The sequence below is a fragment of the Stenella coeruleoalba genome (assembly GCF_951394435.1).
Source record: "Stenella coeruleoalba genome assembly, chromosome: 4".
In the NCBI taxonomy this organism is placed as follows: Eukaryota; Metazoa; Chordata; class Mammalia; order Artiodactyla; family Delphinidae; genus Stenella; species Stenella coeruleoalba.
Genome location: NC_137149.1, coordinates 18621091 through 18635545, shown reverse-complemented (window position 1 = coordinate 18635545; position 14455 = coordinate 18621091). Strand labels below are relative to the sequence as shown.

The 14455-nt window shown below is 37.2% G+C and overlaps 1 protein-coding gene across 1 annotated transcript in view; it reads left to right on the top strand.

Moving 5' to 3' along the window:
- The window catches only part of FGF2 (fibroblast growth factor 2), a 54505-nt gene that overhangs the window by 38285 nt on the left and 1765 nt on the right, over window positions 1-14455 (top strand). Inside the window, exon 2 of the mRNA XM_079919198.1 lies at window positions 3764-3867. Within this exon, the coding sequence (XP_079775324.1) occupies window positions 3764-3867 (104 nt within the window). The remainder of the gene's footprint in view (window positions 1-3763; window positions 3868-14455) is intronic.

Below are 14455 nucleotides of genomic sequence, written 5' to 3'. Positions count from 1 at the left end.
TACACTTTAAATGAATTGTATCATACATGAATTATGTCTCAGACTGTTAAAAAACAAAAGTACCAGGGGTACCAATAGTACAAGTCCACTAGGCAAATAAGCATAGGATCACTTACCATGCTGGCAGAGTTAATTTTTTTTAGCATAGTTTTCAAATGACATTGATGTTAAGAAGAGACTAAAGTTTCAGGTAAATGAAACCTACCTGATCTCAAAAAAAAAAGTCAGGTCAGGTTGGCTGATAACATTATTCTTATATTCCATATACTTACTGATCTATTTCTTCTGTCAATTTTTGCTTCAGGCAATTTATTATTATAGCACATTATCTATTATTATGTGCTACATGTTTAAAATTATTATGTTTTCTTGAGGTATCTGACCCTCTTATCATTATGAAATAACTTTGTTCATCTCTAGTTATACTACTCGCCTTGAAGTCCACATCAGATATTAATATAGCCATACTAGCATTCTTATAATTAGGGTTATACATTTTATATTTTTTTCCCACATTACTATCAACTTGCCTGTATCTTTGTATTTAATGTGCTTTCCTTGTAGACAAGATAGTTGGGTTTTGCCTTTTAACTTCTTGACAATTTTTCCTTTAAGTGTTTAGTTCATTTACATTTAGTTCAATTATTGATGTGTTGGGTTTAATCTGCCATCTTGGAATTTGTTTTCTAATTTCCCCATCTGTTCTTTGTCCTTCTGTTCCTCTTCTTCTGCCTTCTTTTGGGTTGAGTACTTTTTCATATTCCATTTTGTCTAAGACAAAAATAGCCCAGCTATTAACTATTTGGGTAGGTCAGGATTATCCTTGCTCTTGAAATCTACCATTGTCTTTGAAGATCTCTCTTCATCCTGCTTTTCATTTGGTGAAGGCTCAGTGATTCTCAAAGGGCTGGAACAGATTCTCTCAGCTCTGTTCCACTCCCAGCTGTCAGTGGACTGCTGCTTTGCACTCAGCAAAGCCTTAGGTGCTTCAGAAGGATCTCTTAGCCCTTCTGTTCTGTCCTCTGCCTCTGGTGTGTGATGGTTGTGCACTACGTGCAAGCTCTGTAGGAGAGGACTGGCAGGTGGGTATGGAATTGCTGTTTGATTAGGGCTCCTTAGAAATCCAGTTCTTCACATCAGCAGCACTTAGAAGTTTGTAAAAGTTCAGCTGGTTTCTTTACACTCCCCATTTTGATAGGGTTAGTCTTCTTCCTGTCAAAGATGGAAGCAGGTCATCTTTTTGGTGGGGGAAGGGATCATCTGTATGTGAAATTTAGTTTACTTAGGTCTCTTTGCATCTCAGCTCTGATGGGTTTTTAAAGAAAATCTATGATTTTGTGGATTTGCCAGCTTCTTATTGGTTTCAGGCTCTGGTTACTTTTAAAGTTTATATATATATATATATATATATATATATACACACACACACTTTTTTTTTTGGCGATACACGGGCCTCTCACCGTTGTGGCCTCTCCTGTTGCGGTGCACAGGCTCCGGATGCGCAGGCTCAGCAGCCATGGCTCAAGGGCCCAGCTGCTCTGCGGCATGTGGGATCTTCCTGGACCGGGGCACGAACCTGTGTCCCCTGCATCGGTAGGCGGACTCCCAACCACTGCGCCACCAGGGAAACCCTTAAAGTTTATATTTTTATAGTTATATGTTAATGGAAACACTTTTCAGGCATCTACAATTAGTGTTTACTTTTTAGTGGCTTATCAAATGACAGTATCCTAATGTGGAATCCCAAGAAATCTGTGAAGGGCCAATGAATAAGTGAATGATGACATTTACTTTGGGTACTGAGTTGCAGGTACTGACCACACATTAATATCCATAATCTGCCTTATGACCAGTAATACACATTTATAAGATGGTGGGCTTGAGTTAGGCTATAGTTTATTGATAAAGTGCTGGGAAAAAAGTATAGTGATTGACTATGCAGTCTTGCCTCAGAAGCATTTATACAACCATATGAGTTAAAAAGAGATGCAAATGCATTCATAATTAATACGGCTTATCTACATCACTTTAGAGCTATATACAAGGATTTTTATTCATAATCATTAATTTTGCTTATATTTGTTAAAAATAAATCTTGGGCTTCCCTTCCCTTTAGTTTTCATGTCTTGATTATATTCCTTTTACTTTGTACTGTCTTTTAAGATTCTGTAGAAGAATTTCACCTGGAGTGACTGGTACAGAGGAGAATCAGACATTAAATGTCCAACAAATATCTTTTTATAAAAAATGTAAATTCTCAAACATTCATAAAGTAATGAGAATAATGAACTCCCATGCTTCTAATAACTATTGACATAGGTTAATCAATCTTGTTTTATTTATCCCACCCATTTTATTAAAAAAATACGGATTCCTGGAATATTTTATTTTATTTTTTTCCTGGAATATTTTAAAGCCAATTCCAGATGTTATATCTCATTTTACCCGTATGTTGTTCTACCTGATAGGAAAAAATTTAAAACATAATTACTATGACATAATTATGTCTAACAAAGTTAATAGTAATTCCAGAATTTTTCAAACATTGCCTTTTCGTGCCATGTTTCCTAGCTGTCCGGGTTCACCTGGGAAAATTAAATTTACTTAATGTTTCTAATGTTATCCAAATAATATTATTCTGATTTCTAAAATCTTGAATATTCACTGCTTTTTTCTGTTGCTCTCAAGAATGTCCTAGATACGTTTATAGGCCACAGAATAGCCTATGAAAAAACTTGTTCTGGGACCCAAGCACATTTTATACACACTGTGTACTTGATCCCCTTATGGTGATTTATAATGCAGGTTATGAGAGGCAAAGTTCTGAGAAGTTTGACAATAAAGAGTTAACTTGACTTAACCAAGAATTTCCTAAATTTACTTGGCCCCAGAACCTGTTTTTTAAGTAATTTCTGTTAGCCAAAATACATTTTGGGGAATGCTGTTCTAGGCAGGAGAATGCTGCTTCTGAATAGCAAAACAAATTTTGAACTTAATTTTAACTGAATTAATTAGATGATTATTTGTCCCTATGGCATTATCATCATCATGTAGTATCTATTTTTTTGTTTTTCAACAGTCTGCTTAATATTGATAATGTAGTGTAACACATAGGTCATCCTCTTCAGGATCTTACATTCTGAAAATCTTTCATCACACTGTAAGCAAATTAAGCATACACATTTTGTTTTCCCAATAGATATTTGCAAAAAAAAAAAAACTATACATCACAATCCCTCCATAAAGAAAGATAAATGCATTTGGTATTGTATTGAAGGGGAAGCTAGAAATGTGAGGAAACTCAAGGAAATACAAACCAAAAGATAATGGTGAGCAATTATACCTTATTTGTGAAGAATTGGTTAAAATAACTTTTAAAGAGTTTAAAGTTAGGCAGTAGTGTGGAAATTCTCATAAGTAGTTTATATATTTATGTACTCTTAAAATATGTTCATTAAAAAAAAATCTAAGTAGTTAACAGGGCCAAGTGGAGGCTAATTACACATGAAGGGAAAAAAATTCTCCATCTGTCACTCTTATCCGCTCACTGACATTGGATTAAGAAGGGAGTCAAGAGGCATTCATACTTTAGTGGGTCTGCCTCTCATTCTAACAGAATTTAATTGACATCTGGCCCCTGTCCCCCAGCTCCTTGGCTGGATGCACAAGTGCCTCTTGTCTTTACCCTGCATGTTGTATAAACGTGTAGATGCCTCTTTTTTCTATGATGCTACAAAGGTAATTTTTTCTCCATTACTTATAGTCAAACTACAACTTCAAGCAGAAGAGAGAGGGGTTGTGTCTATCAAAGGAGTGTGTGCGAACCGTTACCTTGCTATGAAGGAAGATGGAAGATTACTGGCTTCTGTAAGTAATGTTTTCTCTTTTTGTACTTTTTTTTAAATTTAGCTTTTATTGCTATGAATTTACTAGTATTGGTATTATTAAATCTTTATTAAGGGTTTTACAGGTATATCATTTAATCTTCACATTCATCCTATAAAATAGAGTATTATACTCTATTTCACAGAGGCAAAAACTGAAGTTCTGAGGGAGTCATAAAGTAACCAAGAAAACACAGGTCATATGAGGCAGAGCCTGGATGGCACGCCAGGAGGGCATGCCAGGCAGTCTTGACTCTAGAGCAGGAACTCTAATTCACTGCATTTTACTGCCTTTGCTGCAAAGCTATTAAACTATAGTCTTATTTTTAAATTATATTTTTAATAAATTTATTTATTTACTTTTGGACGCATTGGGTCTTCGCTGCTGCACAGGCTTGCTCTAGTTGCGGCGAGCAGGGGCTACTCTTCATTGCAGCGTGCAGGCTTCTCATTGCGGTGGCTTCCCTGTTGTGGAGCACGGGCTTCAGTAGTTATGGCACGCAGGCTCAGCAGTTGTGGCTCTAGAGCGCAGGCTCAGTAGTTGTGATGCACAGGCTTAGTTGCTCCACGGCATGTGGGATCTTCCTGGACCAGGGCTCAAACCCGTGTCCCCTGCATTGGCAGGCGGATTCTTAACCACTACACCACCAGGGAAGTCCCTAAAACTATAGTTTTAAAAAAATCTTTATATTGTGCATTTGTCTGAAGATCACTGGGATGGACATATAAAATTTTGAGTATGAGTTTTTAAGCTTATTTCAAATATGACATAGAAACACTTGCCATTTAGAGTACTATAAAAGAGAGACAATAATGATTGTATCTCAGAGTTTTTGTGTGGACTGAATAATTTATATCGTGCCCAAATCAGGGTCTTATACATAATAGGTCCTCAAAATTGTTACTTCCTCATGTTCCTTCTCATTTATATATAAGCTCATTAAGGGCAGGGACTTCTCTTTTTTTTTTTTACTTTTTATCACACTACTCCAGGGTCCTTGCTGCTGGCTAGTATTCTTTCCATTAATACAGGCTCCTTGTCAACTTCACCATTATTATTACAACCGGGATTGTATGTCTGTTGAGCAGACACTGTGTGGGGAATGACACAGGGAAGCAGATCAGTATGAAAGACACAGATTGTACTTCTGTCTCATTGGGGGAGTAGATAAGACATGTACCTAAAAGTGCGTGTATATACAAACCACAGCCATACCAGTACCAGTAGCCAGTTGTATAGCACTTTATAGCTTTCCCCACAGAATGGATCTAATAGTACTGAGCAGTTGTGGTGTTTTGAGCTTAGTTTTTGAATTTTTTTCTGAGTGAAGATCTTTGGATTTCTTTTTAATTAATTTTTTATTGGCGTGTAGTTGATTTACGTTGTGCTAGTTTCTGCTGTACGGCAAAGTGAATCAGTTATACATACATCCACTCGTTTTTAGACTCTTTTCCCATATAGGTCATTACAGAGTATTGAGTTCCCTGTGCTATACAGTAGGCCCTTATTAGTTATCTATTTTATACATAGTAGTGTGTATATGTCAACCCCAGTGTCCCAGTTTATCCCTCCCCTTTTCCCCCCGATAACTATGTTTGTGTTTTACATCTGTGACTCTATTTCTGTTCTGTAAATAAGTTCATTTGTACCATTTTTTTAGATTCCACATATAAGTGATATCATATATTTGTCTTTCTCTGTCTTCACTTAGTATATAATTTCTGTGTCCATCCATGTTGTTGCAAATGGCATTATTTCATTCGTTTTTATGGCTGAGTAATAGTCCATTGTGTATATATTTACATCTTCTTTACCCATTCCTGTCGCTGGTCATTTAGGTTGCCTCCATGTCATGGCTATTGTAAATAGTGCTGCAGTGAACACTGCAGTGCATGTATCTTTTCAAATTACCGTTTTCTCCGGATATATACCCAGGAGTGGGATTGCTGGATCATATGGTAGCTCTATTGTTTTGTTTCTTAAGGAACCTCCATACTGTTCGCCATAGTGGCTGTACCAATTTACATTCCAACCAACAGTGCAAGAGGGTTCCCTTTTCTCCACACCCTCTCCAGCATTTATTGTTTGAAGATTTTTTGATGATGGCCATTCTGACTGGTGTGAGGTGATACCTCTTGGTAGTTTTGATTTTGTAGGATAAATAAGTCTCAGTGTAGTGGTGCTCTTTTTATGTAACTGAATAAATTTTAGAATCCTCTTCAATAGCTAGTATTTTTTGAGTGTACAGTATACTAGATACCATGCTAGGCATTAGGGTTATAAAACTGAATACAAAATGGCCTGTGCCTTTAATAAGTGACAATCTGGGGAGGCAGAAGTGTAAATAAGTATTCGTAATAATGTGTAAGGGGTGGCTTCGGTGTGTTCTTCTATATGCTGCATGTATGCCTAGAAATAAAGGAAGGAGCGATTAAACTTGTCTAGATTGGCAAAAATGACCTACCAAGAGGATCTGACATAATGTAGAGGAAGGAGTTTATCAGGCAGTTCGGGAACAGAGGAATGGAGATCAGGATATAGATAATTCTAGGACATGGCACAGGCATGGATGTGGAAGGCTTACTAGGGGTTTCTCCAGAATTACAATTCACTCCTGCTGGAGTGTAAGGTGCAAAGGCAACAGAAGGTAGAGGGGAAAAGATGAGGCCGGAGAAGCAGGTAAACTGCCCGCTGAAGTACCTGATAGCACCATGCTGCTCTCGGCAGTGGGAAGCCATAAAGCGTTTTAAGAGACACATGAGATTTGAATTCAAGAAAGAGCTCTCTGGCAGCAGCGCAGAGGACAGATTTGAGGGGTCCAAGGCTGGTGGAGACAGGCCAGTTAGAAGGCCATGGGAATAGTCCAAGCAAGTGATGATCAGAACCTGGCAGTGACAGGATGAAGAGGATGGAGTAAAGTGTGAGCACTGAGGCTGACCCGAGTTACGAGTAGAGTCGAGGAAAGAGTCAAAGATGACATCCAGGTTTCTAGTTTGGATGAGGAGGTAGATGAGAAAGGGGAAGAGGAAAAGAGCAAGTTCTGGGAAAAGGTAAGACAGGCTCACATTTATTTGGTCTTATCTAGTTTGAGGTGCCTAAGAAATTCAGGTGAAGATGTTCACTACATAGTTGGAGTTGGGGTCTGGAGTTTAGAGGAGAGGTGTTGTGTCGATAATAGATTTGGGCGTCATAAGCATATATGCGGCGGCTAAAGCAGGGGAAATGGATGAGGTTTCCTAGGCAAAAAAAAACATAGCTATGAAAGGCTGACTACTTGGAACTTTCACTTCTTCCACTGTTTTTTTTTTTCTGCCAGCATGTTGTCATCTCAAGGGATGATGTAATACTTTGGGAATCTACTGAAATAGCATTTAAAATAGTTCCAGGACAGTGAATCAATGGGTAATTTTGGATGACCTTGACCTTGTAGAGAGAAGAGGGGATAACCCTACTCTTCTCACCTCAGGATGTAACAAAACACAGTGTGCATCACTTTGTCTCCTGCAATAGTGTTGATTTGGCTACTGTCAGACAGTAAAGGTGGTAGAGGAAAGAAAGTAAATACATACAACATTTGCTTCTGTCTCAACTATGGACAATGCTAGTCAAATTGGCACTAGTCAAAATGGTTTTAAAGCTCTAGACTTTGCTATGTCTGTCTTGTGACTTCAGATTGTTACCCTGTGGTTTTCCACTTAAAGAGATTAGAAGATCCAGTAATCTGGTAATCATGGTGGCCCTGTAAGATAGTCATTGGAGGGGTTATTTATCTTGAGAACACAGGCTGGAACACAGGTTCATCTGTAATGATAAAAATAATTGTCAAAAGTGATGAAAACAGAAGCTACTCTACCTTATTTATTACATTTTTTTTTTTAAAAATTGAAGTATAGTTGATTTACTATGTTGAGTTAGTTTCTGGTATAGAGCAAAGTGATTCAATTTTAAATATATATATATATATATTTCATATTCTTTTCCATTATAGGTTATACGAGATATTGAATATAGTTCCTTGTGATATATACACTAGGACTTGTTGTTTATTTTATACATAGTAGTTTGTATCTGCTAATTCCAAACTCCTAATTTATCCCTCCCCGCTCTTCCCCCTTTGGTAACCATAAGTTTGTTTTCTATGTCTGTAAGTCTGTTTCTGTTTTGTAAATAAATGTCAATGGACATTTAGGTTGAGAAGTTACTCTACAGTGAGTCTTTGAAACTACTGGAGTCTGTAAAAGAGGAGACAGTTTAAGACACTAGACCTAAAACCTGAGCTGTCTTCACATTCTTAGAGAATTCTCTACAAGTCAGAATTCAGAGAATTCTGACCTCTTCTCTTTGCACATAGGCATTAAGCTTCCCAAACTGTTGATTCTGTACCATCAGAAGCATAAAATAAACAAATAAAACAATAAAATAAAAGTGTTTTCTAATTTCTTCCTTAGCTAAGCAGGACCTTTCACAAGATTAAGGTCACAGCATTCTGTTTAGTCTTAAATATATTTCTGTCCCCTTGGATGTGTGTTAATTCTTCCAGATACAACAGATTTCCTTCAAGTAAGAGTTAATTTAGCAATGCTCAGAAATTTATCACAAACTCTGCAGGGACACTGCCACAGCTGTTACACATAAATGGAATATTCAGGATTTATCAGTTTTCTTTGAGGAAAGGCACCAGCCAAGATCCAGTTGTTCCAGCTCCTGTCACTGGATCTATTCCATGCCAAGGTCATGAGTCAATCTCTAGTCTTACCATTCAATTTGTGTGGCTCGCTGCTTTGCCTCTTCAGCAGCAATCCTTTTTCAGATTAGTCTGGGTGGGCTGTGTCAATTTTCAGATGAAAAAGTAAGTATCCCTGAAATAAGGGACACTTACCCCCAAACCAAGGAGGTGGTGTTGATTCAGGAGGTGGCATATTTTCCTCTGAGTCAGATCCATAGGCACTGAGCTGTCAACAATAGCAACTTTCAGGCAAGAAATTAAAAGTCTTGACCCTTGGCTATTAATAGCATCTGTTCCACTGTTTAACAGGTTGAGACGAATCACTGATGATGAAAGACACTGTAGCTGGGGATGTCAGCAGGGACCTCACTCAGGTGACAATGGGAAGAGACAACTGGCATGTAAAAAAGAAAAACAAAACAACTTTGGGATAAGGCCAGTGTTGTGACCAGTAGCCATCATTTGGGGATGCAGATGTTCCTTATTACCTAGAGACACTGGGGTTTATGAACTTGCATTTGCCAAAGGCATAATTCTTCCCACTCTTCTTCTACAGGGCCCCACCCCATTTCAGACTGCTATGTTACAGCACATCCCTGGGTTCTTCTGCATTTTATCCTGTGTGCGATTCCTACACTGATTTGTAAAACATTATAGTTTCCCCTCAGAAAGAAGAGCATGCTGGATAATAACACATTTTGGTTTCTAAGAGTCAGGTTAGGTTGATTACTACCAGTTGAGAGTATTAAAAAAGACTCAGAGTAACTGTATTTACCTGCCAAAGCCTAAATTTGGAGGCTGAAGTTGAGTCGTTCTTTAATATACAACAGACTCCGTATTCCATTCCATAGCAAAATAAATTTTGTTGCTATGAACAACAGAAGCCCAGGACAAATATTAGGATCTATGATTTCTTCTATGTTCAAAAATTGCATATAATGAGGTTAACTGTAGTCTTAAGTTTAAATCACCAAACAACCTCAGTGTTAGCACTGGTATGAAAAAATCTGCCTGGTCTTTAGCTGCTAGAAAGTTGCACATTGTTTTCTATATTATGCGACAGATTGTGATAACCTAAACAAAATAATTCAGTAAGTATTAGAATGTGTGTGATCTGTGTTGATCCGTAAGAGTCAAATATGCAAAAGTTATGTATCGTATCTGAGAATATATATTTAATTACTGTAAAAGTAAAATTTTTTTTACTTATTGAATAACTTTCTTACTTGAGGGGAAATGAAACTTAAAGAGATTTTTGAGGGTTCACTTATACAGAATGGTGATATATACTGATTAAATTTGTCAGAAAATGCAGTAAAGAAGAGTATCATTTTTAAGAGATAAAATACTAGATTAAATGCAAAGGTTACTGCTTAATAAGAATTATTGCTTCTTTTAGAATCCAATCTTATAAAATTTTACATAAGCTACATATATATTACAATATTAAGATTAAATTTAAACTTTTTACAATTTGTGTCTTTCTTAGTTTGTTCTGAAATACTCAACACTGATACTTACACGTCATGTCTGTTTTTAATTCTCAGAAGCTGTGTAAGCAAAAGCATTCTTGGACTCATGTTGAGCAAACTCTCTCATAAGCCAAAACTGCAAAATCAAAGTACTGTAAAAGAATAAACAATCCAAAAAACAGAGCATGGGGGAGTGAGCATAAGGGTCAATCTAACATTTAGCAGTGCATGAGAATTCTGAGGCCAATACATAAGGACAGGGGATGGTGGGGGGCGGCAGGGGGAGGACAATTTACTCTAGTTCTTTTCTTATAGTATGCCAGGGCTTTAAGATTGTTTTAAAGGCTTAAAAATTGTTAAAGATTGGGAGGGATCTTAAAGATCATCTAACCCAGTCTTCTTTTACAGATGAGAAAAGTAAGGTTCAGAGCGGTTAAGTGGCTCACTCAAAGATACAAGATAGTCAGGGATCAAGGCAAGACTGGAACCCAGGTTTCCTGGCTCATAAAGATCCTCGCAGATGTTGTTAGGATAGTCAATGGGCCAACTGGCTTAGTCTCCTCAGGGACTAAATCAGTCCATAAAATGACTATATTCTGTATTGCAGTACTTAGGCTGGATTTTCCTTGGTCTTAGTTCCTTTGTTCTTATTTAGATTTTGCAGTGCCATTGAATGGTATTTTTGTTGTAACCTATATAAAGTTTCATTTATTCATTAATTTAGTAAATATTTATTGCTCACTATGTGCCAGGCACTGATATAGCAATAGAATAGAAGAAAAACAACAGAAGAAAATCTCCACCCACCTGGCATTTATAGTGTGGTGAAATAAAGTGGATATGTATATATAAATAAATGATCTGTATTTGGATGTTGTAGAGCACAGAAATGAATGAGATGCTTTTATCCCTCATAGTGTAACTAGAGTTACTAAATTCAGTTACTTGAGATTCTTTTTTTGTGGTCATACTTGTAGCCCTAAGGTCAGGTTTTTTTAAAAATAAATTTTGATTTTAGAATAGTAATAGGTTTACAGAAAAGTTGTGAAGATGCAGTACAGAGAGTTTCTGTATACTCCACACCCAGCTTCTCCATTAGTATGGTACACCTGTCATGACTAATGAACCAATATTGATACATCATTATTAGCTGAAGTTCATACTTTATTCATATTTCCTTAATTTTTACCTCATGTCCTTTTTCTGTTCCAGGATACCACATTTAGTCATCATGTTTCTGTAGTCTCCCTTAGATCATGAAATTTCCTTAGACTTGCCTTTTTTTGATTACTTTGACAGTTTGAGGAGTACTGGTCAAGTATTTGTTAGAAGGTCTTTGAGTTTGCCTGATGTTTTCCTCATGATTAGACATGGGTTATGAGTGTTTGGGAGGTAGATCACAGGGGTAAAGTACTATTTTCATTGTATCGTTTCAGGGAACATGCTTATAACTAATAATATTAACCTTGGTCAGCTGGCTGAGGTAGTGTTTGTCTCCACTGTAAAGTTACTGCTGTTTTCCCCTTTCCATACTGTATTTGGAAGAAAGTCACTATACACAGTCTACATTTAAGAGATGGGAGTCGGGGCGGGGGAGGTTTATGCTCCGTCTCCTTGAGGAGGAAGTATCTGCATAAATTATTTGGAATTCTTTTGTATGAGAAACAACTTCTTTTATTTAGTTAATCATGTATATCAGTATATATGCATGGATATTTATTTTGTACTTTGGGTTATAATCCAAAACTGTATTATTTTGTTGTTCACAGCTGTGTTGTTCACAGCTTTGGCTCTTGGGAGCTTTTTCATTTGGCTCCTGTATTCTTTGACATACTCCAGTCAATGTGGGGTTTTTTGAGCACTTCCTTATTTCATGTCCTCTAAGAGTGCTCCAGTCTCATCTTGTATATTCCCTACTCCAGCCCAGAATGAGCCATTTCTCTAAGGAGGCTTGGTTCCTTCTACTAGAAAGTGGCATCAGAAACCAAGATCTGGGCGTGCTTGTTGCTACCGAGGTGTGTCTGCTTCCAGGCCCTCTTATCTGACCGAGCAAGGAATATAGGCATATACCAACCTGGATATATATATATACATAATTATAAATATTTCTACATTTAACCATCTATATTTAACCATAAATATTTCTATATTTAAAAATGAGTACATACTGATGTTATCCAACCCTAATCCAACAGTATCACATGAACCATTTTAGCGTTCCCTGCTGGCTTGTCTGTAACTACCCACTCCAATAGTGAGAAACGTGGTTCCTACCATTTCCTAGGGCCAGTTTTTCATTATGTATAAATATCTCACATCAGTTTACTTTCTTTTTGAAATTTCAAAGTAAATTAAATATATAGGCAAAATACAAATCAAACTATTTAAAATGTTGATTATGCTTTTTCAAACTCTGTTTGATTCTTTCCTATTCAGATGCCCCTACAAGGGGTCAGATTTCCAGCACCATCTTTAAAATCATTAGCATCACTGTTACCAGTATCAACAAATGGTTATTGTGCCCCTTATATAGGACCATAAGCTAAGCTAGTTCATGTGGATAATGTTCAGGCAAGTCTTGAGGTGTGGCCTACCGCTGATGCATGACAGATTTATATTACTCTCATACATGTACATCTACATTCATTTTTTAGATTCCATACCTTTTAGAATTGAGAATATGGATTGGAATTATTGTAACTTAAAACACTTCTCAGCATTCCAAATAAATTAGTACTTTTCAAGTTCCAATTCTGTGGTTATTAGCATTAGTAAGAGGGAAAGAAGGTTAAGTGATTTGTCTCTTGCAGAGTATGCGCTCAGTAAACACTCTTTATCTCCTTTAGGACATCTAATATTTATCTCAAACTCAACATGTCCAAAACTGAATTCCTAATCTTTCTCTATAAAATCTGTTCCCCCTCACAGCTTTCCCCATCTCAGCAAGTCCATCATCTAGAACATAAACTTTAGTGCCACCCTTGATTCCTCTATATCTTACACTGCACATCTGATGTGTCAGGAAACTGTGTTGACTCTACTTTCAGAATACATCCAGAAGCAGACAGCCTCTTACCATCTCTGCTGCTACCAGCGTGGTCTGAGTCTCCCTCTCTGTCTAGGTTACTGAGCAAGCCTCTAATGGAATATCTGTATCTGCATCTGCCTTTGGCCCAGAGTAATCTTGACAGCCAGAGTAATCCTGGAAAAATGTCAGATCATGCTCAGAAGTCTACAATGGCTTTTCAGTTTCTCAGGATAGAAGCCAAAATACTTACAATAGCCTATAAATCTCCTATCTCATTACCTCTCTGACTTCATTTCCTTTCCCCTTCAAACCCTCTGCTTCATTTCCACTGGCCTTGCTGCCCTTCACACACTTCAGGCATGATCCTGTTGTAGGGATTTTACACTGGCTTTTCCCTGTCTGCTTGGGATGCTGTTCTCTGGTATCTGGAGGGTTAACTCCAGCTCCTTCAGGGGTTTTTGCTCAAATATCACTTTCTCAGTGGAGCCTACTGTGGCCGTGCTATTTAATAACTGCAGCCTAATCTGTACCCACACCATCCCCCATCCCGCTTATCCTCTCAGTTTTACTTTTTCCCATAGGATTTATCGTATTGTAGCATACAATTTATTCAGTTATGCTTACTGCTTATTTTGTGTCTCCCCCAGTGAGAATCGGACCAGCACAAAGGCAGGGATCTTTGTTCAGTTTTGTTCACTGATGTATCCCAGCGCCTAGAAGAAAAAAATTACGTTAAATGAATAAATGCATTATTTGAGCTGTGTGCTTTCTGTATCCCAAAATTATTCTTAAATTAAAAAAAATAAAGGAAAATAAAGGAAAATGTAATTTGATGAAAAGGTGTCAGATGGATACATGGGCAAAGGGTATCCACAATCTGAAATAAGTTACTAAGAGCCTTGAGTTTATTTATTCTCCCGATTTTATTTATCTATTTATTTTTTTGGAGTATAGTTGCTTTACAATGTTGCATTAGTTTTTGCTGTGCAGCAAAGTGAATCAGCTATACGTATACATATATCCCCTCTTTTCTGGATTTCCTTCCCATTTAGGTCACCACAGAGCACTGAGTAGAGCTCCCTGTGCTATACAGTCGGTTCTCATTAGTTATCTGTTTTATACACAGTAGTGTATATATGTCAATCCTAGTCTCCTGATCTATGAGCCTTGAGTTTTAGATTCCTCATTTGTTAATGAGTATATGTGATACATTATGTCAGAGGATTGTTGTGGTATTTAAATAAAGTGATATGCACGAGAGCAGTCAATAACCATGAATTAAGGGATTTCCCAGCTCCTGGGCCTATATAAAATAAGGCTTGAAGGCAAGGTACAATTTGTTGT